Source organism: Eublepharis macularius, chromosome 6, assembly GCF_028583425.1.
Source record: "Eublepharis macularius isolate TG4126 chromosome 6, MPM_Emac_v1.0, whole genome shotgun sequence".
Lineage (NCBI taxonomy): Eukaryota > Metazoa > Chordata > Lepidosauria > Squamata > Eublepharidae > Eublepharis > Eublepharis macularius.
The window spans coordinates 133,137,759-133,165,506 of record NC_072795.1 but is presented as its reverse complement, the minus strand read 5'-3'; the positions used below and the strand labels follow the sequence as shown (position 1 = coordinate 133,165,506).

Genomic DNA, 27,748 nt, shown 5'->3' with positions numbered 1-27,748 from the left:
AACTAGATAGCAACAATTAAATCTCTATCTTTGTGAAGATTAAGCTCATGGCCAGTGCCGGAGGCTAGCTCAACTAGGCGTGGAGTCCAGAAGGCCCTAAGGAGCCCAGGTAAGCTGATTGTACAGCCATTGATAGGAAGGTGGGAAACAACGTATCTTTCAAGAGCAAAGTCAGAAAGGGCGCATGTTGAGAAATGGCACACTTCATGGAGTAAGCATATACAGAGAACCTGGCAAGCATTGGCTGGAGGGAAGAAGAGGGTGAATGGCTGTAAGGGAGATACAGAGCCAAGAAAGGTAAGAGGCAAGGGAGGGGAGAACCAAGCGAGCAAGGGGTTGGGGAAAGGGCAAGAGGCAGGGAGGGAAGGATGCAGACGCATTCCTTCTGTTCATACGATCTGTCCTTCCTCCCTCCCTTACTAATAATGGGTTTCTTTGCCTGTAGGCTTCATGGTTATGGAGGTGAGCCATGATCCACTGGGCCACTAAAGAGAGAACTAACCACTTCATTTCTTGGCAAACAACATCCAATTCAAACTGGGGCACTAACCATGCCAGCTCAAAAAGACCAAACTATTCCAGATGGACGTCGAATCATTCTTCAGGATGACTGTATCCCACAAGACTTGCTTCAGACATCATGTTTGGGGTGCAACTGAATGTAGTAGGGTTACAGGCTATTCCTCAGGCTATTCCTGATGTGTGAGGTGCCCCCTTTCAGGTGAAATGTTAATTGTATATATTTGGAGGATTGTGGGTAGCCCGTGCTCCCACAATCTTATGTGTGGCTAGATATTCCCAAACATAGTGTCTGAAAAACCCTTTAAAAAAGCTGGTATCCCAAAAGAGCTCCTGCCAGGATAAGACTAAACCAGCTGTAATCCAATTAACTCAGCTACCCCTGCAAGCTTTGCTCTCTAACCAACCACGTGTCAAATTGCCAAGATGAAATGTCTGAAGTTTCGTTCCAAACATCTCTGGCTGAGAAAGAACGTGATGAAGTGATGGACTTGCAGAACATTTTTCAGCCAAAAGATCCAATAAATGTCTTGTGAGATATTTCTAAGGACAATTTCAAAATATCTGGAAACGTTTACATCTATTTTGCATTCTCTACTCTGATAGCGCAGAATAATTCGATGAGTTCTACTGAGGGCTGTTTCACAATTTATACAGCAACAAACCCAGGATTGTCACTCTGCCCTAAGAGCATAGTTAAATGATACGTTTGTCCCATTCACACTCTACATTTTTAAGTATATATTTTGTATACTTGAGTACAATTTAAAAAGTAGCGTGTGAATGTAAAATGCTAGATGAAAAAAATGAAAATAAACCTTACCGGATTGGGAATGGTGGGGTTATGGTGTTTTTACGGAGTCCAGTTCATAATTACATCTATAGCTTTAATTACAGCTGTACCCGTTGCAAAGGGATACAGTGTGGGTCCCTTCCAACCTTAACTGTGAGATTGACATAAGCAGGGGTTTTTTTCAGCAGGAATGTGGTGGAACGGAGTTCCGGCACCTCTAGAAAATGGTCAGATGGCTGTTGTCCCTGCCCCCTGATCTCCGGACAGAGGGGAGTTTAGATTGCCCTCTGGTGTGGAGGGCAATCTAAACTCCCCTCTGTCTGGAGATCAGGGGGTGGGGCCATCGGCCATGTGACCATTTTCACCAAGGGCAATTTAAACTTTAAAAAACTCCCCCCCCCCCTTGTTCCAGCTGACCCAAAGTGACGTCATTGTGCGGTCCTGAGTTCCACCACTGAGTTCCAACACCTCTTTTCCCAGAAAAAAAGCCCTGGACATTCTCCACCCACTGTTCCAGTATGCCGGGAGTTCTGGGCATGTGGAGGAGTCAATACAGTGCAGCTCCTTCCTTGCTCCACCTTTCAGGAGACCTACACTGGAGTAGCAACTTAGGTCAGTCACTGATTCATCCTTGGATTTCTAACATTACCTGAGCAATGCAGGGAGGGCACCTATTGTGGTGGTAATGCTGGAAAGGAGCTTCAGATGATCAGTCATGTGCAGAAGAGGGAATTTTGGTATGTGCAGCTTGCCGTAGCACAGTGCCTTGCAGGGATGAGCAAAACCAAACCTGATGGAATTCCCTTTCCCGCACCACTGTTCAAAGTTCAAGCTCCCTATTCTCTGCTACAGTAGTTCTCAAACTGTGTTCCACCTAGGGAAGCTCTGGAGATCCCGAAAAGGGTTTCAAGCCATTCACAATTAGAAGATCAATAATAATGGCCAGATTTCCCCGAAAGACAGCATCCTCATTTTTACCAATCTTGTCCTGTGATTTGCAGCCATAGAGTGTGTTTTAGGTAATAATTAAAATGTGGCAGACCTGAGCACCAAACCACATAAGCGCCCCTCTTCAGCATTCAGGGGTTCCGTGGCAGACAAGCTGATATGGAAACTTGTTCCCTTGAAGATAGGAAGGTCAAACTTTTGTTCATTCCAGGCTAAAAATGGGTAAACATCTGGTGTTTGATTCAGGGCACTTCAGCCATGTCCCTTCAATGCACTAAAGAAACCTGGGATTACATCTCAGTTAGTTGTTTAAAGGAAAACTGCATTGCAAAGCCTCATATAGAGAGCTCACCACTCAGTAAAACTTTATCTAAGGAAATGAAATTCTACTCCTTGGCATCAAAACTACAGACATCTTACTGCTGGACACAAAATATTAGCAAAAATCAATTCAAAAGTGCAAATGGCAAAAAAATAAATAAATTATGAACCGACTTATTCTTTCAACCTGGACAAAAAAAGGGCTGACAATATGTGGCTTCCAAACGGAAGGGAAAAGCTGTCCGTAATCTTGCTTATGTTGAACAGTACAAGGGTAATTAAGATTTTTCATTGTGCCCTCGGGGAGGGGGCAGAAAGTCAGTCTAGACTCAGCTGGAGACAGAGTATTGACTAAATCAGCAACAGAACTAACAGTTTTGCACATGCCAGCAGTCAGCACAGGGCTGGACAGAAGGACAGCGCCTGACGTAGAAGAGGAAAGGAGGAGAGCCACCGTCCGAGCTACGCTACACTGATGCTTGAGCCATTCTCCAGAATGCGAGAAGAAAAAAGCTTTCTCAGAAGCGAGCCTATGTTGCTGGCATTGCCAGCGAGGACGTGGAAGAAAGACAGGTGCATGGCTTTTGGCCTAAGCAATGTAGGTGCATCAGGCTGCTTTTGCATAAACATGCAGGGCAGCAGGTTTATTTATTTATTAAAACTTTTTTTGTCCTGCCTTTCCTGCCATCAACTAGGTCTAGTTTTCAGGTCTGCTGTGGATCATAGCTGAATTTGCTCCTGTGCGATTGGAATAAAAGCCACAAGACGAGGGCCCAACTACACATTACACATAGCCCATGGACATGTAAGTCAAGCAGTATATGTAAGATGTATTGTCGAAGGCTTTCACGGCCGGAGAACGATGGTTGTTGTGGGTTTTCCGGGCTGTACAGCCATGGTCTTGGCATTGTAGTTCCTGACGTTTCGCCAGCAGCTGTGGCTGGCATCTTCAGAGGTGTAGCACCAAAAGACAGAGATCTCTCAGTGTCACAGTGTGGAAAAGATGTAGGTCATTTGTATCTGAAGGGCAGTTGTCCTGAAGGGCGGTATATAAATCGAATGTTATTATTATGTTATTTATCTACTCAGGAGGGGTGGGGTTGAGCTGAGTCATCCTGTAAGAGTTCCCCAGGGTGTGGAATGCTAATGGCGGGAGGCTTCACTGTATCCTGAGGAGGTTCTTTTGCATATGGATTGGTACTTGATGTGCTAATCTTCTCTGCAGGGCTATTGTCGGGTATAGAGTGTTTTGTTAGCCTGGTGTTTTTCAGAACTGGAAACCATGCTCTGTTCATTCTTAAGGTTTCTTCTTTCCTGTTGAAGTTTTGCTTATGCTTGTGAATTTCAATGGCTTCAAATGACCTACATCTTTTCCACACTGTGACACTGAGAGATCTCTGTCTTTTGGTGCTACACCTCTGAAGATGCCAGCCACAGCTGCTGGCGAAACGTCAGGAACTACAATGCCAAGACCACGGCAATACAGCCCGGAAAACCCAAAACAACCAAAGTATATGTAAGGTTCCCCAATGAGGCAATCAACAGGTCTCAAGCCCCTTCGTATGCTGGGGTCCCAATCTAAACTGGGCACATGTAACTAGAGAATTAAGTTTTAACAGGGCTCTGAACAAGTATTTGTCTTAGCTCCTGTAACATCAGAAGGCAACGTCCAAGGAACAGAACGAGGCTGGATGAGGCCCAGGAAGAAGAAATGCTCCAAGAGAGATCTCCCTGTTGCTCCTGGGGAATGTCACAATTACCTGGGGTCTCTCCACTATTTATTACAATTAACGTATTAAAATTTCTTATAGCGTATTAATATATATCCCAGCAAAGAAGAACAAATATAAAAATCAATAATTAAACCAAGTATCAGGTGCCAAAACCCACAAAAGTTTTTCCAAACAGTTAGAAAAAAGGTGTTCTTTGCTTATTGTCCTTGAGGCATACTGATTTTGTTAGTCTATACAGCTTCACAAGCTGGTTAAATTTTTTGCATTTTGCCATACTTTTGCTATGATCATTTTTGCAGCTATAAGCAAATCTGAAATCATTTTTGGTGTTTACAATAGGTACATAATCTCTCAGTTGAGCAAGCAAAAGAAGAACCTTTCATAACAATGTGTATAACCAGCCATAAGCTCAATTTCAGCTACCACCTTTACCCAAAATTGCTTTACATTTTGCTATGTTAACCGACTACTTAGGCTGTGAACTTCAAAAGGGAAAAAGTGCTCCAGTGCTCTGACAAGATGAATTAATGCCAGAGATTCTAATCTAGACGTGGAACAATGAAATGTTCTCACTGGCACCACGGAGAGTTCCTTCCATTCGTGCTGAAGTTTTGCCACAGAATCCACCCCCCTCCCAACAGGCGGCAGTAACCTGGGGTGGGGGAATTACCTTCTCTTTTGCCACATGATTTAGTTTCTTTGCACAAATTATGTACTGCTATTACAATTCTGGAACGCAAACTATATGCTCCTATACGTGCTTCCTCTGCTTCAAGTATGATCCTACTGGGTAGTTAAATGTTGTCTAATGTCACTCCTAGAATTGCTAATGTTCTGTTTCAGCATTTCTTCAACTCCGTATTGGATCCTTGCTAATGCTATATCTTTGTAAACTTATATTTATTTATCCAATGGCATTGTTTATGGAATTGTCCTTGATACTGACTGTACTAAACTCACACTATTTCATCCGCTGAGTCTCAGTAGGAAAGGCAGACTATAAATAAATAAATAAATAAATAAATAAATAAATAAATAAATAAATTTTTAAAAGGCAGTTCAACAGGGAGGTCATTTGGATGGCTTGGTCTTGGGTGTCAGGTTTGGATGGCTGCTGGGCAGGACAAGTCATTTTGGTGTCCAAGCTGAACCATCTAAATGGCATCTTCTCGTCCAGGTAATTAACATGGGGAAGTTCTCTTGTGCAAGGTCAATTGAAACAAACAGGAGCTGCTCAGGAGAGCTTCTCTGGCATACTGTGGTGCCTTTTGTCTAAAATCTGCCCGTCTCCTCAATCTGTTGCCCTTAATGTTGCCACAAATCCACTTCCCCCGGCGGCTATCACATGACCTTTGAGTGATGGAATCTCTAAACAGCAATAGCAAGAGCAGCAGCAGACTTTTCTAAGACCTACTGAAAGTCGCAAGGCAGGGAGCAAGCAAGATACTGCTGGTAAAAGGCATGGTGGAGCCCAGCCTCTAACGTGTGATGAATTTCAAATAATGATTTCAGAAGGTCTTTGCAAACCACTTTTCTTAGGGCCAAACTACAAGTGATGAATGACACAGGTTGGACACTTGTCAGCTTCCCTCAAGTTTTGATGGGAAATGTAGGCAGCTTGGCGGAATGTTGGACAAGTGACAGTTGAAAAGTCCATTGGACAGCAGTCGGAGAGCCAAGCTGCGAGACCAGGATGCCTACATTTCTCATCAAAAGGGAAGCTGACAAGTGTCCAACCTATGTCATTCGTCATTTGTAGCTTAGCCCTTAGTTGATGCCAGCTGCAAAAGATCTTTGGTCACACCAAACACAGACTGGGACAAAGAAGCAATCTTCCGCACTGCTGTCACACAGGGCTGACGGTAGTGTTGTTATGAGGAGGGGAATTTCTTTTTCTAAAATTCACTTTTTGAACTATAGCCATTGATTCATCTGATTCTTCTTTTTCTCTTTTAAAAGAAAAATTTCTGTTTCATTTTATTGCAACTACAGTCTTTGCAGCTGTGTTATGTTATACACTCCAGGGTGGTGTTCTAGCAGGAAGACAGAAAGACTTGAGAAGGTTTTGCCTGCCTCTGAACATCTACCAAGCAAAATTCTGAAATGTAGTGGAATCTCCCTTCCTGCCTTTCTCTCTTCAGAATTATCTTCCAGAAAATGGAATCAACGAGAGCTGTGTACCTAATCTGGTTATCAGGGAGTCCATAAAAATTCAGCATCCTAGAAATCCAGGTCAGATTCTTTAATTTGGTTCTGCAAGATTAGAGAATCCCGGATTTATCTGGCCATTATTTTCTAAGCAGAAAATCAATGGGGGAGGAGCTGGGGGGAATATTTCAAGCAAACTCCACCAAACCTGCAAGGAACATATTCTTTCCAGTCCAATAAAGACCCACCAAGTTTCAGGAAGATTGGGCCTTGGGGTCCAATTCTATGGGTCCCTGAACAAGGTGCTGCCACCCATTTTCCATTGTTTCCTATGGGGAAAACATTTTCAAGGCTCTCCAAGCAAAGGAACTTTAAGCATGGGGCGATCACTGGCCAAAAGCCATTTCCCAAACAAGTCCCAACGCAAGCTGAACCAACAACAAAGCCCAACAGAACCAAGCTGAAGCAAGGGAGTCTCCCCCCACCCCAGAACCGAAGTGAAGCAAGGGAACTGACATCATCAAGCCAAAGAACCATGTCAAACCAGGGAACTGCAAAACCAAACTGAAGCAAGGGACGCTGCTTCAAGCCCAAAAGAACCAGTTTTACTCAGAGCAGCGAAGCAGAACCCAGGGCCAACGGGGAACACCACAAAACAGCAGCAGCACCAGAACCACCAAGCACAAGGCCATGGCAGACAAACATAGGAAAAGAAATTAGGTAGACGGGAATTAACAGAATTTCTCTTAGCAACCCTTGCTGATGGCCCTTCCACCCTGCCTTTTACTAGCATACTTTCTCACCCTCTCCCATGAGTTTTAATATCCAACCCGAGAAAAGAGTTATCTGAAATTCAGAAGCCAGCTCGCGATGTTGCCACTTTCTGTTGGACCCAATCAAAGTATTATGCTATTGATACGACTTGAATTTCTTTGAATGGAACAATGACAGCCTGCCACATGAACTGGAGGCAAGAAGGAAACAGGAATCGAGACAAAGTAGGAGTCTGACAATTGGAAAAAAGAGAGAAAATCTTTCTTTAACGTATGCAGATGGTGCTAGAGCATATAGATAAACATTTGTAAATTGTAACTACAGTGGTACTGTTGCATACTTATTGTACGTTTGGTTTCAATATTCATGAAATAGCTTTTTATGCCTTTGGTGGTCTAAATATATTACTTCTATTGCACTTGCCGTTTCATCATTCTGAACCATTCTTCTTTCTCTCATTCCCACAGCAGTACTCTGAAGTCCAATTGCATCGTCTCTCTTTCTCAAAACCATGCCAGTGAGAAGCCGGGTAAGATAACAGCTGCAGAGATTAGGGATCGAGGCGCTATTAACAAAGCACCTCAGCCTGCCTACCTTGCAGGTTTGTTGTGATAATAAAAGGGGCGGTAGATAAATACATACATCAGACTGAGCTCCCTGGAGGAAAGGCAGGATGGAAATGTAAAAAATAAAGTCATGACTGGGGAGAAGTCTGAAGGAAGGTGTATAACTCTTCTTTTCAAATCAGACAAGGGCAGGCAAAGTCTACGACGTTCAAACATAAAAATGAGTAAAAAAGGCACTACTAAGCTTATTGTGCGCTATACTTGCAAATCTCACCCCACTATGCATTTTGTTGTTTTCATGGAGTAAGATATTATCAATCAATATACTATCAATTAAGATGTCAGATTATTTATTTATTGACTGATTGACTGATTTCAGACCTGGCCTTTCTCCTCAACAAAGACTCAAAGCAGCTTTAGTCATTGCCTTCTTCTCTGTTTTATCCTTACAACAACCCTGTGAGCTAGGTTAGGCTGAGATGATCACCTAGCCAAAGCCAAAGTTCACCCAGCAAGCTTCCCAGCGGAGTCGAGATTTGAACCTGGGTTTTCCGGATCTTATCTGGCACTCTAACTGCTACAGCATCAAAGGGTGTTGTGTGACCCTGTGAAACTGAGATTATGATCCAGATGCAAATTTTTCAGCTTCAACTTAATTTGGATACTTCTGGATTTGGAAACAAAACAACAGGGACCCACCGAACAGCATAATTACTTCTAAGCTCTAATGGGCTTGTTTTCTTGAACAGCAGCTGCAAGTTGTGAAATTGGAGAAAGGGCGGCCATTCAAAAACAGTTTGTGATGCGGCACAGGGAGGTTGTTTAAAGAGGACCGAAAGGAATCCCACTGAGCCTGCCAAAACCTTTGGGAGCACCTAAAGTAGCTCTTTGGATTCCAGACTGAACATGAAACAGTGACCTGTTTTGCATGCTATGTGCCCCTGAAAACTATGCACACATGAACACACAACAGTGTGACACCAAAGCTGTACTGGAAAAGTGGAACATGCGCTCCAGCCCCACAGACTAGATGGGGATTATTTAGTATTAAATCTTTCATATGATGGGGACAGAGGCTATCTATTACCACTGATAACAATTCAAAGAAAAACATGCCGGGAGATTCTGTCTATTGCCACACAAGCAAACTAGGCACATGAACACATTGCTACAGTCTGATATGACAGCCACAAAATCCACCTGTTATCAACATCCCACCTGTTACCTGCTTTTCAAAGATGCCTGGCATATTTTGCCGCTTGGCACAGAGGCAATTTCATCTTTATTGCATTTCATAGCACCAGCCAGCCCCGTTGCACCCATGACTTATCGTCACCCACGTGCCGGCATCTGAAATATCATTTCTCAGTTTATTCCCTCCCTGTTAAAGTAGCGAGGCATTCGTTTTTTTTTTACTTGCGCTCCTCGATATACCTAGGATCCCACATCAGGCTGATCCTTCAATAATAATGATAATGATAATAATCATAATAAAACACAAACCGAGACACCCACCCAGTATTTCCACCCTTGCCTGTTGCCTTGGTAATCCAAACGCCCAGGAACTTGCTGTTTATCGGTGAATGGGAATGGCATTGTTCACACCGCAGTGCCTCTGCTATGTTAATGGGAGATAATGGCAGCCAGAAGAATCCTTTTGTTTCCAGCTTTGCTATTTATTCATAGTGCCTGGAGGTCAGCAATTGCTACAACAATCAGGGAAGGAGCCACTGGAACAGATTCCATGTCTGGTTTGGGGTGTGTGTGTGTGTGTGTGTGTGTGCGCGCGCGTGGAAGGTTGGTTTCTTTTTTTGCCTTGAAGACAAGAGAGAGAGAGAAGGAGGAGGAGGAAAAGAAAAGGCTCTGCACAGAAAACCAGAAGGGTAGTCTGCAGGGAGAGGGAGTCAGAGAAGGTGTGAATGAATGAAAAGGGCTGATGCTCTCTTGGAGATTACAGCTCATGCTCAGGCCGCCGGTCCAAAGAGGGGCAAAAGTACATTCCTTCAGAATTTTAGGTGATTTTGACTTATAACTTTTGCCAAAATATGTACACATATTGCTGGAGGCACACCAAGTGCCTGTGACTGATTTAATGGCTTACAGATGTGTATTTCAGCAGTGTGTGTGTGTGTATAACTGAACAGACGCTTATTTGTAGAATGCACCTGACTTTTTATTGGACACCAAAACTTCTCCATCATTTATTATTACACTTCTTATTCATTTATGCATTTAGCAAATCTATATTCTGCCTTTCATCCGGGGAGCTCAGGATGGTATCCATGGGTTGCAGTGGATACAGCGTTGGACTGAAACCTGGGAGTCTCAGGTTCAGATCTCTACTTTGCCACGAAGTTGACAGCATAACCTTGGTCTAGTCACTCTCTCTTAGCTTAACCTACCTCACAGGGTTGTTGTGAAAATAACATGGAAGAAGGGAAGGTTCATGTAATCTGTCCTAAATCCCTTAGAGAATTTATAAAATCTATAAGAGAGAATATACAGGAGGATTATCCTGTTCAGTCTGTACAACCATCATTCATTCATTCATTCATTCATTCATTCATTCATTCATTCATTCATTCATTCATTCATTCATTTTGCATGCTTCATTCATATATTCCTCCCCTTCTCCCCAATGGGGAACCAAAGTGGCTTACACCATTCTCCTTGCCTCCATTTTATCTTCACAACCCTGTAGGGTAGGTAAGGCTGAGAGAGTGTGACTGGCCCAAGGGGAGATTACAGATCATGCTCACGGTGCATGTTCAAAGACAGGCAAAACTACATTCCTTCAAAAATGTAGATGATTTCGACTTATATCCCACCTTTCTCTCCAGTGAGGACCCCAATCAGCTTACATCATCCTTCTCTCCTCTGTTTTTTGTTTGCAGTAACCCTGTGAAGTGCCCTGACCTGATTAGCCCTGGCAAGCCTGATCTCATCAGATCTCAGAAGCAGGGTCAGCCTTGCTTAGTAATTGGATGGGAGACCTCCAACAAAGACCAGGGTTGTTATGCAGAGGCAGGTAATGCCAAACCACCTCTGTGAGTCTCTTACCAAGGAAACCCCGCCGGGGTCACCATAAATCAGCTATGACTTGACGGCACTGTCTACTACTACTAACCCTGAGATGTAGGTTAGGTCGAGTTTCTATGGCAGAGTGGAGATTCAAACCTGGGTGTTTGGCAAAAGTCTAAACCACTACACCACATTGGCTCACAAAACTGTTCAAGTTTTGAAATGGATCACAAGGACCCAATTGCACTGATAGAGTCACCTCTTTTTAATTCTAAAATTCAGAGGGTGTAATCTTTGTCTGCCTGTGAAACTAACTCTTGGCAAGGCAATTTTCACAGTACAGAGGGGTCTGCAACTGCTTTTGAGGAGATACATACGTACAGACTCATGCTGCTAGACAGGGCTTTTTTTCAGCTGGAACACGGTGGGATGGAGTTCCGGCACCTCTTGAAAATGGTCTCATGCCTGGCGGCCCCGCCCCCTGATCTCCAGACAGAGGGGAGTTGAGATTGCCCTCTGCGCTGTGGCATGGAGGGCAATCTAAACTCCCCTCTGTCTGGAGATCAGGGGGCGGAGCCACCAGCCATGTGACCATTTTCTCCGAGGGCAACCCACTGAGTTCCACCGCCTCTTTTCCCAGAAAAAAAGCCCTGCTGCTAGATATTGTTTACAGGCAAACAGCATCAGGTTAAGCGACACTAAAATATTGTCACTAGAGTGCTGAAGTATGTGCGCTTTTTGCAAAATGTGTTAACTCATTTTATGTTAACTCACGTGTTATTATTAGAACCCAGTGTGGGCACACAGTGATGACATCGCTTGCTGGGATCGGGTTCTGCTAGCCACACAGCAGCAATGCAACCACACAAGGCAGAACCATGCCATAAACCACACGTGTTAAAGTGACATCTGAATACAACCATAGTTTCATTCTCAGAGGGCTGCACCTTGCTACTGTGGTTTGCATTTGGTGTAGTGGTTAAGATCGGCAGGATTCTAATCTGGAGAGCCAGGTTTGATTCCCCACTCCTCTGCTTGAAGCCATCTGGGTGACCTTGGGTCAGTCACAGCTCTCTCAGAGCTCTCTCAGCCCCACCCATAGGGTGATTGTCAGGAGGATAATAATAACACATTCTGTGAACCACTCTGAGTGGGTGTTAAGTTGTCCTGAAGGGTGCTATATAAATCAAATGTTGTTGTTTTGCTGCTGTTGTTATTAAGACCAACGGCCAATGTTGAAACCATCATTTTGTAAAAAAAAAAAAGAAACACAGCTAAAATCTGGATGAAATAGAATGGGTGCTTTAAAGAAAACATTCTAAATACTTTTCTTTATTTAAATTTTTTTTGCGGGGGGGATTAGCTTTACTTGGGACAGTCTACTTTACTAACCTACTATTAAATAGAGAATAAATACAAATAGAGAATAAAGTTCTCAAACTTGTTCTTTTGCTGAATAATCATGCTTACATTTTGGTTAAGAGCACAATTCAGCATGCTTCCTTTAAAGCAGGCACAAAATACCCCAACTCAGCTAAAGTTAGTTGTGAAAGTTAGTTGTGACTCACTATTGTTGAAACCAACAGTTGAATGTTAAATCTCACTGGCTTTAACAGACCTGAGTCAGGACTAATTTACCCGGATTGTGGCCCATGCTCCTAGGCTTTGACAATTCCATCCATCCATCCATCCATCCATCCATCCATCCATCCATCCATCCATCCATCCATCCATCCATCCATCCATCCATCCATCCATCCATCCATCGTCTTTTCTCACTGAGACTCAAGGTGGATTACACTGTGTAAATCAATATGATTCAACGGCTGGTAAGCGAAACGAACAATACAAGGGGTATGGAGTGCAGATATCTGAAAACAAACATAGACCCAAATACAGCTACGAAACACAGCAGAAGCTGTGGGAGCTCTCCTTGTCTGCCTGTCTTCTGTGGGTGACGTTGCTTCAACTGGGCTAAGTTGCCTCAGAGCCTCTTGCTTCAGTTTCGTTTGGGTCGAATTTTCTGTTTTGACATGATTCTCTGGGCCCATAGAATTGGAGCCCAGGGTTTAATCTTCCTGAAATTTGGGGGGGGGGGGTGTCCTTTAGAGGACAGTCAGTTCTCTGCAAATTTGGTGGACTTGGCTTGAAAAATGCCCCCCAACCCCTCAGATATCCCCCAGATAGCTTTCCTCATAGGGAATAAAGGCCAGGGTTCTCTGGATCATAAAATCTTTCCCAGATTTCAGGAATCCTGGATTTTTTGGGGATCCCTGAAACCTGGATCTGGATTTTCCTGGGGTGGGTGTACACCCCTAGATATAAGCTGCCTTGGGTTCCCACTTGGGAGAAAAGCAGGGAATAAATAACGTAAACAAACAAACAAACCAAACTTTACCTTGGCTGCCAGATGTGGTCCACAGGTCACCATCTGGCCTTCCCTCTGCTAGGCAGTGGCAAATTTAACAATGCAGTCTCAAGCAGAGTTATGTCCGTCTAAATCTTTTGAAGTTAATGGTCTTAGAAGGATGCAATTCTGCTTTGATTTACTCTATAATTGTTCCATCTATTTCTGAATGATTGAGAAGTAATTGTGGATATTACTGACTTGGAGAAACTCTTTGAAATTATGTGCAGAGAAACTGAGGCCACGGGTCATCAGGACTGGCAGACATTAAGATGGCTTTAAGATGGGATTAAGATGGCTGCAAAGAAATACCATCGGAATGCTATTAATGATAACTTAAGGTGGAATCTTTTTAGTTGAAAAGTAAGACACAGGCAACCGGAGAAAGAACTGCAATAAAATGTTTCACACTATGGTCATACGTAATATAAATTTAGGTCATGAACTGCAGGATTTGGTCCCTAACTATTATTAGTATTTTATTATTATGTTTCTTTTTGTAATCTCAATGTATTATTATATTCTAGCTGTAATCCAATTATCTTTGGGACTCCTTCTTTCTGTGGTGCAAAAAAATAAATGGAGAAACCACCGAATATTTCTATCCTTGAAGTTTGAACCTCCTCTCTCAATGCTCTTCAGATTGACTGCATGGATGTCAAACAATGCTAATAACACTAATTAATAAATAAAGCACTATTTACCTAATTAAATTACTGGTTAATTTGATCTTCAGTTTAAGTTTATCAGACCTCTGGAACCAAATCAATTCTATTATTATTATTTTTTAAAAAGTGTCATGTCTTTATTATAATCAATTTTGATTGCTTTAAGAAAGCATTCTAATATAATCACTGGCAGTAAGGAAACTGCTGCTTAATTAATATTGAAGGCCAAAAGCTGGGACGAGAGATGAAAAAAATCAGCCCCCCCCCCAAGACCTGTGATAATAGAAAAGCACTGCAAAGAGCAGCTGTGTGTTTGCAGACATTGTTATTGACACAGCAAAGCATTAACATGCGCTAGACAAGCTGCAACAAACACTTTTCATAAGGGTGTGGGAGCACAACGGTAGAACAAGGAGCACTTCCAAGCAACTATGAAGGGAGCTGCTCCTATTTAAACCTGGAATGAATTTCTTCTGCAGATGAAAACATCAGCTGTTTCATTGAAATGACTGTTATTAAAACCTGGACTCCATCAAAGTATTATGCTGTAGTGGACGCCTAACGATTCATTCCACAATGTCACTCAGACATTTTCTAACTACACCACTCTGCCCAAAGTAGTGGCACCACAACTTCACCCATCTGTCCATTCCCCCAGTTACGTGCATGAGGAAGAATGAGGGGGGCTGGAGTTTCACAGGGGCTAACTGTGTGCACTTGGAGCCACAAGGCACTTTGTTCAAATCTCACTTCAGCCACAAACACACCATTTAGGGAGGCTGTGATTCTCTCCCCTTCAGCCCTGCATATTTACAATTTAAGACTGTCCTACTTGACAGGGGTGCTGTAAAGATTGCTTTGACCATGGATGTGAAATGCTCTTGGTGCTTCTGATGGGCTATAAAAATGCAAAGTACAAAATACAACAACAACAACAATAACAACAACATTCGATTCTCTGTTGCCCTTCAGGACAACTCAATACCCACTCAGAGTGGTTTACGAAGTATGTCATTATTATCCCCACAACAATAATCACCCTGTGAGGTGGGTGGGGCTGAGAGAGTACTGAAAGAGCTGTGACTGACTCAAGGTCACCCAGCTGGCTTCAAGTGGAGGAGGAGTGGGGAATCAAACCTGGTTCTCCTGGTTAGAGTCCTGCCGCTCTTAACTCCTACACCAAACTAATAAGCTTCCCTTATCAGCGTCTGGTGTAACTGCATTGTGTTCTGAATTGTTTTGGTTTCAGGTCACCAGAGCTCCTCCTTGCTCACTTTTCTCCCACCCCCTCCTTGAGGTGTCTGTCTGTCCGTCTGTCCGTCTGTCTGTCAACATCATCACCAACAAATTTATTATACGGTCAAAGACCAGCATAAAAGAAATACTACAAAATTACCGAGTTAAAATTATTAGTAAAAATAGCACAAAGTTAAAATAGTTAATTAAAAAAGTAATATAAAAGGGTGGTATATACATAAACCCTGATAATGAGAGCATTTGACGGATTTTATAGGCTATTGCACAACATTTTGCGACTGAGGCTGTAGTTGTCGGATTTCCGTCTTCTAGAAGTAGCCTAGCATATTCCAAGCTCGTTCTTCCAGGTATGCTATTGATCAAAGGAGTAACGAGCTTGATGCGAGCATCTTGATAGAAGGGACAACGTAGAAGAACGTGATCTACAGTTCTTCTCCTTCATTGCAGGGGCAAAGCCTTTTCTCGTAGGGAATTCTGTTAAACCGCCCATCTAAAACAGCAGGGGGGAGTGCAGCACACCTTGCAAGTGCAAAGGCCCTCCTGTGACTTTGCACCTCCAAGACGGACAGATAGGCAGCTGGCTTGACTATATATCTGGTGTTCATGGGGGACAAAAAAGTAGGGACTCTTCAAAATCAAGCTGGCATTCAGTGTCCAATATCCTTTGTTTTATAGCCTGTTTTGCCTGATCAAAAACCACGGTTAAAATCATGGAAGGTGAAAAGCCTGGGCTCCCAAGTTTGCAAAGGACTGTCTTAAGCCATTCAGAAGGAGCAGTGGGGTCAAGCCTTGCCCGAAGTAGCTGGTCTTAAGCCAGTAATTTCGAGAGGCAAGGCACACCTGAGCTTCCACTCTGACCAAGCCGGTCTCCAGATGTAGCAACGCATTTGGGGTGCAATTGGGGACTTGCAAAGCCGCTCTTAGGAACTTTGGTTGGATATGCTCAACCGGGTCAAAAGATGATGTTACCCCTATCATGGTTCCATAAAGGAGTTGGGCCAAAGTTTTGGCTTTAAAGAGTTTTAGGGCAGCAGGAATGTAATGTCCACCCTTTGTTCAGAGAAATCTTAGTATATTGTGAGCTGACTTTTGCCCAGTGTCTGTTGCGTGGACAATATGCGCTTTCTTTGAACCAGAGGCATGAAATACTGCACCGAGAGATTTGAAGGTCTGTACCTGTTCGATCAAGTGGCCATCAATGGTCCAGGTTCTAGACTTCCATTTCTTACTGAATGCCATTATTTTTGTTTTTTTGATAATTTATGGTAAGAGAGTCTTCCTTGCAGTGCTGAATTAGAGCTTTTAGGGCTCTTCTGAGCCCAACTGGGGTCCTTGACAAGATGGCTGCATCATCCGCATATAATAAAATAGAGATCTGGTGTTGCTCTAATTTCGGAGGATGAAAGGTCTGATTACTTAGGGATCTGACCAAGTCATTTACAAAGGAAGTTGAAGAGAGCTGGTGCTAAAATGCAGCCCTGTTTCACACCTCTCAAAGTGAGAACAGCATTTGAAAGATGCCCGAGCTTACTGTACCTGACTTTTAGGGAGGCATTTTCATGTAGGGCACGGATCAGGGAGAGTAGCCTGCGATCGATATTAGCGACCTCCAACTTACCCCAGAGCTTAGCTCTGGGAATAGAGTCAAATGCCGCATTTAGGTCAATATAGGCGACATATAAAGATGCTACTCTTGTTGATGAGTATTTCTCTATAAGGTGTTAGAGGATCATGCAGCGTTCTGTAGTACATCTAGCTTCTCTGAATCCTGCCTGTTCGTCAGCAATCAGATTTTCCTGTTCAAGCCAAATTTTAAATTTATCAAAGAGGTGAAACGCATATAATTTGCTGATGACACCAAGCAGACTGATTGGCCTATAGTTCTCTGGGTCACCCCTACTCCCTTTTTCGAAAAGGGGAGCTATAATTGCCAGTCCCCAATCCTTAGGGATATGATCAGTTTGGTCGATGTAGGTAAAAAGAAATGCCAGCAGGGGCACCCACCAATCGATGTTGCATTTTAGGAATTCAGGAGGAATGAAGTCGACTCCAGGTGCTTTGCCAGCCTTCAATTGGCCGACCAAAGACTTGATTTCCTTAATAGTGACAGGAGGCCATGAAGGAAGGATTTCTATGGGCACAACAGGTAGTAAGCAGGTATAATCCTCATGTATCCTATGAAAATACTTTCCCCAGGTATCTGAGGTGATGTAAGTGTCCAGAGATGATGTTGTTGTAGAGATTGAACTAGAGGTGACTTTCCAGAACAGAGATGGATTCCCATCTCCGGTCACCTGAATAAGTTGTGCCCACGTATTCACAGAATCTTCTTTCTTCTTACAGGCAAGCAATTGCTTGTATCGCTTCTTTGGATTTTGAAGGAATATTAAAGCTCCTTGTCTAGCTGTTCCTTCCATCCGCCTAAAAAGGTGGACTGCAGAAATAAGCACCTGCTTTGCTTTATGGCAATCCTTATCGAACCCTGCTTTGGACGGTCTCCCAGGACCCTTTTGAATTGGCTGGGCCTCTCTGGTTAACAGTGGTTGGAGGCTCTGTATTATCTTATCGTAAGCTGCAAGTGGGTCATCTTCTATATTGGGTGAAGTCAGAACTGTGTAATGTTTCTGAAAGTATTCTCCTCTCAAAGCCTCCTTGATTTGCTCATCAAGTTGAGACGACCATTTCACTCGACAACCCGGCTGAGTTCTCTTGGTAACACAAAATCTAGAACACAAATTCCAAGATGGTGAAAAAATATGAACCAGAAGAGGAAAATGATCTCCATCTATATAGGGCAACACTTGGACATTTTTGACCAAAGATGATAATGGCCCATTCATGAGCACGTAGTCAATTGCGCTTGATCTTGTGCCAGAAAAGAATGTAAATTCGCCTGGATGATCGCCAGGGGTGGAGCCGTTTAATATCTGCAGAATTAATCTGTTTGCTAGTTTTATTAACTGTACTCCAGCATACTCAGATCTTGTATCCTTAGAGGAACGAAGTAAATAGGGAGGGTTAGTTAATAACTGAGCCCCCTCTGAGGCTTCCTCAGGCATAGCCTACTCCATAAAGAGGGACTGATCATTTGGTCCCAACTTAGCGTAGAAATGACCTCCTAATAGCACCAAGGCACTTGGATATTCCAGTAGTTGCTCAGCAACATAGCATTCCGGCGCTGACCAAATGTCATGTATTTGATTTTTCCTTTGTAAAGGAGGAATATAGGTATTTATGAGTAGAACACTGTACGGACCAAAATCCAGCAAAACAGCCATGGCCAAATTATCCAATGGAGGTAGAGTCGAAATCTTCACCTTAAGAGATAAAAATACCGAAGCCTCCTTTCTGTCTTCCAGGACAAAGTACAGCAGTGGCCTCTAATTCAAATAAGCGGTACCCACCAACTACTAGGTCTTCAGTAGTCCAGGTTTCTTGAAGCAGGATTATATCAATGGCTTGGCGGAATAAATAATTATCTGAGCTCCTGGAGAGGTAACTGAACCAGCCTGCAATATTCCAGGAGGCAATTTTATATGTCTTGAGTATTTCATGGCGGGGCTGGTCTTCACACCTTCATGCTGAATTGGAATCATCATGGAGCTGAGATGTTAATTTACTTTTTTAAAAAATTAAACTGCCAGATTCTACTTGAGTTTGTTGCTTGCCTTTGTCAGTCGGCATGCGTATTTGAGTGGAAGGATTAACAGCTGGCTTGTTTTGCTTATCAGTGAATGAAGTCAGCTTATCTATAGCCTCTCCTTTTTGGGCATTCCTTATGTTTGCTGCAGCCTGGTTTGCCAAATTGGATGCACTTAATGAGGCAGAACAGTTCTCTAATGGTAGAGTAATCTTAGTGAGCTGACGAAAGATTTCGACAACTGTCTCTGCCATAAGTAAACATTGGTCTCCAACATATTTCAACAAATCAGCTCTAGTAAGCACCTCCTTGCTTGGATCCTCACTGTCAGAGCTAGGCTTGCCATTCCCCCGCCGCAGACGGTGAATCCCCTGCCCCCACCTCCTCCCCTCCAGTCCCACTTACCTGTCCTGCGGGGGGGGGAGTGCAACCTGGGGCGCCCCCCGGTGGCGTGGGCACACCCCTGGGCAGCATGGTGAGCTCTTGCTCTCAGCAATGGGCCCATTTCAGGCCAAATTGGGCCCATGGGGGGAGTGATTCAGCCCTTTAGGGAGTGCGCTCACGCTCCTGAGCCACCCTTTGACCCACGTGATGACATCATTTTTTGGAAGTGATGTACTCATGCATGCTGGGAGCATGTGTGTGCTATGCGCACGCACGACAGAGAGCTCCAAAGCCAGCAAGGGGAAAATGCCAGTGTCCCAGTCTCCCGCCGGGGGACTTAAGGGGCCTGGCAACCCTAGTCAGAGCGCAAGTTAGCCGTAGATAGATCATTCTCCGAGAGCTGAGTTAGCTCTCTCCCAGCAACATGTGGAGAGAGGCGGGAGGATGGAGAGCTAGGAATACAGTCATTTTCTGTTGTTTCTAAGGGCCCTAGTCTTTTATCAGAACGTAAGGGGGGGGGCACTCACCAAATCAATCAGGATCAAATCATTTATTTTCAATTGCTTCTCCGGTTTAGAAGCACCTGGGGAATCCAAATCGGAGCGCCTTCTGGGACGCTTCTTGTTCTTGTTACATTTTTTCTTCATAATCAGTGAAAGAAAGCTCTTATTTCTTAACTTTCACTTCTTGCTTCACTTCCCCTTTAAGAGCACCTCCTTTCCTGGGCTGATCATACTATGCCAGACTAAGTGGAAAGGATAAATAAGTCAAGGTTTGTTATGACTTCCCAAGTTTTCAGCCAGAGTCGGTCTTGTCTTGCTTATCTTGCTTGCTTGCTTGTCAAGGACAAAGGTGATAAAAGTCTGCAGCTCTTCAATAGTTTTATTTCAGTGTAAAGCAGAGAGCCTCACCTGGGCCGTTTCCAGACGGCTTACCTGGCTCTGGAACGTTGCGCCATCTTGCGGGGAAAACGCGAAATATCGTGCTTTCTCGCGCGAGTTTTGCGCAACATCGCGCGTGAGAAAATGCGATATTTCGCGTTTTCCCCGCAAGATGGCACAACATTCCGGAGCCAGGTAAGCCGTCTGGAAACGGCCCTGGTGCTGCTGCCTCTACGCCGCCACCTGTCTGTCTGTCTTTGGGTTTGTCGGGAAAGGTGGCAGGGGAGTCCCCCTGAGCGGCAGGCTCCATTGCCACCCCCAAACAATCCGAAGGCTTCTGGGTTCCCACTTCCTAAAGATATGCCCCCATCACCACCCTGACAACTGGACAGGGAGAACTTTTTCTCCCCAAAGGACATGCAATGAAGCTGATGGACAGTAGATTCAGGAGAGACAAAAGGAAATGCTTTTTCACACAATGAGTTATTAGAATGTGGAATTCACTGCCAGGGGATGTAGTGCTGGCCACAGGCACAGACAGCTTTAAAAGGGGATTAGACAAACTGATGGTGACCAACTGGGAGTTCCATATACAGAAGCATCCGGGGGAGGGGTGTGTGCCCTTGTTGATGGCCATCCAGAGGACTTGGTTGGACATTTTGTGAGACGGAATGCTGGAAAGAACGGACCCCTGCTCTGATCCAACAGCGCTTCTTATGTCCGCCTCTTATGCTGGGGGGGGCAGGGCGGGGGGAAGCAGCCTTGGCTCCCACAGCACTTGAGAACCACTAAGGGCCCCTAGGCATGGATTCTCTCTGGGCCCTCTTCCCATATCCCCTGCCACATCAGGAGAACGCACACATGATGCTTGCACGCGCCCTTACCGGAACGCCAATACAAGCGCACATTCATCCTGTGCTGTGCCAGCTGCACTGGCTCCCAGTGGAGTTCCGGATCCGGTTCAAGGTGTTAACTTTGGTGTTTAGAGCCCTTCACGGACTGGGACCTGCTTACCTGCGGGACCGCCTCTTCCATTACGTCCCCTGCAGGGTGTTGCACTCTGCAGACAAGCAACTCCTGGTGGTCCCTGGTCCAAAGGACATCCGTCTGGCCTCAACCAGGGCCAGGGCTTTTTCTGCCCTGGCCCCGGCCTGGTGGAACGCTCTCCCGCTGGAGATCCGGGCCCTGCAGGACCTGTTACAGTTTTGCAGGGCCTGTACAACGGAGATGTTCCACTGGGCCTTCGGCTGAGTGCCAGCGGGTGTCCTCCTCCTTCCATCTAAGACCACCACTTCTTCTGGGGCTGCCCTCGGCCATCTGCTATGCCCATGTACGGACTCCTAATATTTGTTTAAATAGCCTGCTCCTGGACTATTTTAATGACTTTTTAAAAATTATTGTTGATTTTATGTTTTTGTGATTTTAATATATTTGTTAATGTTGTTAGCTGCCCTGAGCCCATTTGTGGAGAGGGCAGGGTATAAATTGAAATAAACAAAGAAACAAACAAACAAACAAACAATTGATTAGAACTCCTGTGCTGCTACTATTCAGCAGCAGCCCCTTGCCTGGTTCCGTGGCCAGAGGGGAAAAAACGCAGAGCAGCAGAGATTATAAATATTTATAAAGCAATTGATAATTACTATACATGTGCATAAAGCAAGATGTTATACAGAGAAAAGGACAGACGCACAAAAAACAATGATCAGTGAACAGTAATATACAGAAAACAAAGCAGTTAAGGCACAAAAATTCAGCAATGACACACAGTGACGCACAGAAAACACAGCAGTCACAGGACGGAATGCTGGCTAGTATCTTGTTTGGAGACCTTCTTCATCAAACTGTGACCTCATAACCTCTGGTGCACTCCACTTCCCCCCCCCTCCTGTCCATTCAGGCCTACTTCCTTTCCCCTCTTTTTAGTTCCATGGGCCTCCCTAAAAACCTGGGCCCCCGGAATCTTGTCCCCTCGGTCCTCCCTCGGCAGCCCTGACACCAGGACTCCTGTTGGGGCATGAGGTGGCTCCGCCTGCAACCTGTGTCCACCTGGCTCAACCCCTGGCACCAGAAGCGAGACCGTCCTAGGATTGCCAGGTCCCCTTACCCTCTTGGTGGGAGGAGCAGGAGACCTGGCTCTCACCTCATTCTTCCCTTCTTAATCTTGTATTTGCGGGCGGCAGCGCAAATGCTTCTGCGGCTGTGCGATGAGATCATTTCTGGTGATGTCATCACACAGGTGCGGGAGTGCTCCTGTGCTTTTCAGCAGGCCAATTTGGGCCTCAAATGGGCCCAATTCGGCCCACTTGGGGCCCAAACAGGCCAGTGGCAAAGCATAGGGGTGCTGTCGGAGTGAAGCGATGACATCAGTGACGTTGTTGGGAGGCCTCAGCAGCATGCCCAGGAGGCCTGGTCCCACGCCTTCCTCCCCCGGCGGCCAGGTAAGTGGAGGCGGGGTGTGTGTGTGGAGGGTGGAAAGCAGGGGATCCCCGCCCCCACCAGGGGAATGGGACCCCAAGACCTTTCTGAAGCAGCTCCACATCCTGGGCTGCTTTTGCAAGTAGGAACGGGGCTGCTGGACGGGGAGAGCTCCAGGCTACTATCAAACCAGTAAAAGACAGAGGCCGTACTCGTCTTGATCCAATGAGGTTAATATAAGCTCCAGCAATGGGACACACACACTCATGTTCTCGGGTCTATTTATTTTTCTCAAAGAATTATTCTAACTTTAAAAGAGCAGATTGGAGGTTCTATTTTTTGCCATTTGAACACCTAAGAACATATTTTTGTAAAGCCAGGAAACGGATTCAGTAAAGAAGTAAAAAGTTCTTAAACAGCTGCTTCCGGCTTTCAAATCCGCATCTTGCCTGAACCCCATAAAGTGCTTCAGGGACAAAATATGGTGAATTTTGCTTTGTTTCTGAATTAAAATAACAGCAACTAACTTGTCTGCAGCAGGGCTTTTTTTCAGCGGGAACGTGGTGGAAGGGAGTTCCAGCACCTCTTAAAAATGGTCACATGGCTGGTGGCCCCGCCCCCTGATCTCCAGACAGAGGGGAGTTGAGATTGCCCTCCGCGCGGCAGCGGGGAGGGCAATCTCAACTCCCCTCTGTCTGGAGATCAGGGGGCGGGGCCACCAGCCATGTGACCATTTTCTCCGAGGGCAACCCACTGAGTTCCACCACCTCTTTTCCCAGAAAAAAAGCTCTGGTCTGCAGTATACGGAAATTTAACCTTAACAAATGTACAGCCATTTGTTGTGAACGTGCTTGTTGCATTGTCATTTTTGGCTGAAATGTCATGTTGTATTTCTATAGCACTTATAGTTAAATTAACACGGAAAGGAAAAAGAAGCTTAGGGTGAGATGCGGCAGGTCACACAGCCACAACATGCCAAGTCAGTCTCCTGAAGCTAGCATAACCCCTTCTTGCTGCCATCATGCTACCATTCATGCTCTCCAAGGTGAGCCCTTCTGCACCTCCCTGAGGAGCATTCAACAACACATCCTTCCCAGGGCTGGAGCCTGCAAGGCTACTCCTGCGTTTGAGTTCTATTCTGAATGCCCACAATGTGGCGAACATTGACCTCCTCACATAAATTCTAATGAATGATACCAGAGGAATTTTGCAAATGTCCCATAGCCACATTTTGTATTTCAGTGAACGTGGTCAATAACATTTAGATGCCTGCCTACATTTGCCCAAGTATCTCTCAGAGCCAAGCTACAAGTGACGCCTGACACAGGTCGGACACTTGTCAGCTGCCCTCAAGTTTTGATGGGAAATGTAGGCGTCCTGGTCTTACAGCTTGGCTCTCCATTACAGCTGCGAGACCAGGATGCCTACATTTCCCATCAAAACTTGAGGGAAGCTGACAAGTGTCCAACCTGTGTCAGGCGTCACTTGTAGCTTGGCTCTCAGTCTTTAGAGTGTTGCAGAATTTGTCTGCTGTCTTCTGCCATTTTGAACATTCATTGTAACATATCAGAAAGCCTATTTTTTTGAACTGATGATTCAATTTACAAAATGCCTTATCTAAGCTAATACATTGGTTGCTCACATGAATGGGACAAGGGCACAGCATCTACCCATGGCTCTGTCCATGACCCCTCTATTACCCTGTCATTCCAAACCTATCCTTTTCAACATTTGTAGCTTGACATCTTTCATGTTCATGTAGCTTCCTGCCCTATGCTCCTGCCTTCCAGATCATGGGTCTACAATCACATTTTGCAACATCCCTTGTGAGCCAACTGTATCTTTCCTGTAATGTTTGTTGGGTATTGGGGTATATGAAAAGATGGAAGAAGAATCCCCTGGGGTAATCTGTTACACTTTTAAGCTTTCCATTTACCGCTGAAAGCTGCAAAGCAAACAAGAAAGGGGGCAAAAAGGAGAGGGAAGGAAGCTGGATGTCTTTTGACGACACATGAGATTGAAAAAGTACAACACTCTAATAATTCTTCTGTAACTGTGATATTTTCAGCAAAAATCTTGTAACAAAGATTTCAGTAATCTCTATCATGGGAGGGAAATGGTACGGGTTGGACTCTCCCTCTTAAGTTTGTATGAGATATTGAAACGGCTCTTCGGGAGGCCCCTCTTTCCACCTTGCAACTTGGCTGTGCAGCCTTATGCCGAGGACAGGGTTAAGTGTGCAGAATGACTGTGGATAACCTGGAGAGATCCAGGCAAGTTTAGGACAACAAGGGACAGTGTCAGATGTGGCAAAAGCCCAGCTGGAGTGGGGGGGGGGCTGGAAAAGGAAGAAAGGGAGAAACGAGAAACGAGCAGCTTAAAGAAGGGGAGGTTAGTGAGGATACTGGCCAAGGACTGTATGAACCCACCAGGAAAGCAGGAGGCGTTGAGCAGGAGCAGAGGGTGCTACCAACCCATCAGCTTCCTGAGGCCACCTTTGTTTCTTCCTTGGGGAGAGAAACCCCTTAATTCCTAACACTGCACTCTCCCAGAAGAACGGATGCAGTCAATAATGGATGGGGGGCACAGTCTAGACAAATATCACACAGCCAAGTTCCCAGAGTGACTAGAGCCCTCCTCTGTTTCTGACCCACAGAGTTCACCCCGAGCTGGCTGCTGCTCCTTCTCATAGCCGGGGAGATTCCCGAGTCAGAACACTCTTCCCCCTGCCCGCAAAGAACTGCCAGATCTACTCATTGGCTCACAGGGTGAGGCGCAGAGTGAAAAAGGGTGATATGGCGGGCCCATTTGATCCTTTCTATAATGACACATCTTGGCTAGATCTTAAGACTTGGTATCAACTAATCTTTTAAAGATACAAACAAGTTAGCAATGCTGGATTCAAGGAGACTTGTGGCCCTGGGTTAAGAGGAACTCAGATACAGACATTTTCACACCACATCAAGGTCTGAAGTCAAGGAAACAGAATCACAGCCAAGCTTCCAAAGGCGTACGGGGATGCCTGTCCCTCTTGTTAACGAAAGAAACGTAACTGTGATTCTACTTGGTTGCAAATGTTCCAGTTACGGGTTCTTTTTTTCCCTCTCTCTTTTAAAGGGGGCTGTAAGCTCTGATTTGTGCAGGACAAAACGCCTGTGCAGGACTCACCTATGTGAAAGGGAGGGTTTCATGGAGCTCATTGAGTTCATGGGTGGCTGCATAGGGAGCTTCCCTGGGGGGTCGTTTTGCCGGCTTTTCTGGTGACGCAGCAGCAAGAGCCGTCCCAGCTCCTCACACCACGATGAGAGCAACGCTAGAAATGAAACAGCAAAAAAAAAAAAAGGTAATTGGAGGAGGGGGGAAATGTAATGAAAGAACGGAAAATTGGGGATGAATCCCCCTCCCCTGCTCTCCCCTGTAAACATGAGATAAATACCCAAGCGACTGAACAGGTGACCCTCTTCACTGATCCAGCACCTCATTCTCCTGAATTTATTATTAGTCTATGTACACGATCCATTCCTAAGGAATTTCAATTAGAGGTGGCAGGAAAAAGAAAACAGTTTCCTGAGAATTATCCACAGGCCACTTCCTTGCCAAGCTAAGGGTGAGAAGTACGAAGGGAGTGGTAGCTACGTACAGGCCTTGTTCGTAGGCCACTTTCAGGGATGGATGGAGGAAGAGGGCCATCTCTTCAGGTTATCAACTTCCTCCTCAAGGCAGTCCACCTGTAAAACTAAAGTCGCCAATTCTCCTGGTATAGTGCAGGATCTTCCACAGTAACTGTCTTTGTTTGGCACTGCTCAGTGGGGGGAAAATAAAGCAAAAATAACTGTTGCATAAACACTACGAAACCCAGAAGGGACCTCATCCGATCTCGGATTCAGCAGGAATTCTGTGGGAGAACCATACAGTTTTGCCTGAATCCGAGAGCAACATGACATCACTTCTGGGTTCACCCTGGAAATGACGCATTGCAGTTGATGTGGTGGTATCCCCCTTTGTTCCCACCTGCCCAGTCTCCATGCTGAATGCCAGCTGCTTGCTGGCGACCCTATCAGTAAAACTCATTCCTGAGTAGAATCACAGGCCGATGTTAAGTATGCCAAATCTCCTTTGTTTTAGAAATAATTCTCCCTCCCAAAGAGTTAGGATTATTATAGTAGGATCAAGAGAGGAAAGCCTGTGGAGACTGTGGTCTAATGCCCTCCTGAAAGATAAGGAAGTAGAACTGTGGAAGACAGAAATCAAGAAACAAAACCACATAATACTTTCAATGAAGACCAATCAAACTGACACAAAGCAACATGCAAGCTTTTGAGTTCTTCACTGAACTGGCTATGCAAAGGGCGGAGAGATGTTTCAAGCCAGGACCCTGGCGCCATTGGGATGCATCCTGCAGTCTTCATAGGAAATAATCAGCTATGCAGAGCAGTAAAGATTCAGACTAGAGATGGGCATGAACCAGGAAAATGGCAGTTCGTTGCAGTTGGTGGTTCGTCACATTTCACGAACCATGAACCACAAACCGGCATGAAATTGCCCGGTCCGTGAACCAGTTCATTTGGTTCGTGAATACATTGTTTCCGGGGAAGTAGAAGGTCTGCAGAAAGCCCATCCCCCCCCCTGTTGCCTAGGAAACTAATTGATCGGTGCCAGGCTGTCTACAGTGATGAACTAAAAAACGAACCAAACAAACCAGCCTAAAATCATAGTGGTTCATTGCTGTTCGTCAGAAATGCCTTCTGACAAAACACCGGTTCGCGAACCAAACAGCGGACTGGTTCGTGACAAACTTTAGTTTGTATTTTGGTTCGTGCCCATCTCTAGCCAGGACCTTGACACCACTGGGATCCATCCTGCAGGAAATAATCATAGGAAATAATCAGCTATGCAGAGCAATAAAGACTCAGACCCAAGTGCAATGCTAAGCCACTCTGGTTTTTCAAGCTGAGACACGGTCCTTGCATTTCAAAGCTGTTCTCCAGTACTCAGAAATCTAGAAACTTGTTTTAGAAGGAGAAAAGTGACAAGGTTTAGTGCTTCTGTAGTGAAGCACAGAGGGAGAAAAGTGACAAGATTTAGTGCTTCTGTAGTGAAGCACAGCAATATAAGCCCGTTGCTGTGATCCAACATGGGTGGAAACAATCAATCAAACATTAGTTTGGATGAAGCAGCTGAGAGAAGCACTGGGAATGGGGCAAATCCTTCCAAAATGCTTAGTGCTAGGCAGAGCTGAGACGAAGAACTATGATTCAAATCAGACCATA

The 27,748-nt window shown here is 44.9% G+C and overlaps 1 protein-coding gene across 7 annotated transcripts in view; it reads right to left on the bottom strand.

The window, feature by feature from the left end:
* Nucleotides 1-27,748, bottom strand: part of ZMIZ1 (zinc finger MIZ-type containing 1) — a 559,350-nt gene that overhangs the window by 68,412 nt on the left and 463,190 nt on the right. For all 7 annotated transcript variants that reach the window (XM_054983309.1, XM_054983311.1, XM_054983310.1 and 4 more), the window contains exon 8: nt 25,647-25,791. In XM_054983309.1, the coding sequence (XP_054839284.1) occupies nt 25,647-25,791 (145 nt within the window). The remainder of the gene's footprint in view (nt 1-25,646; nt 25,792-27,748) is intronic.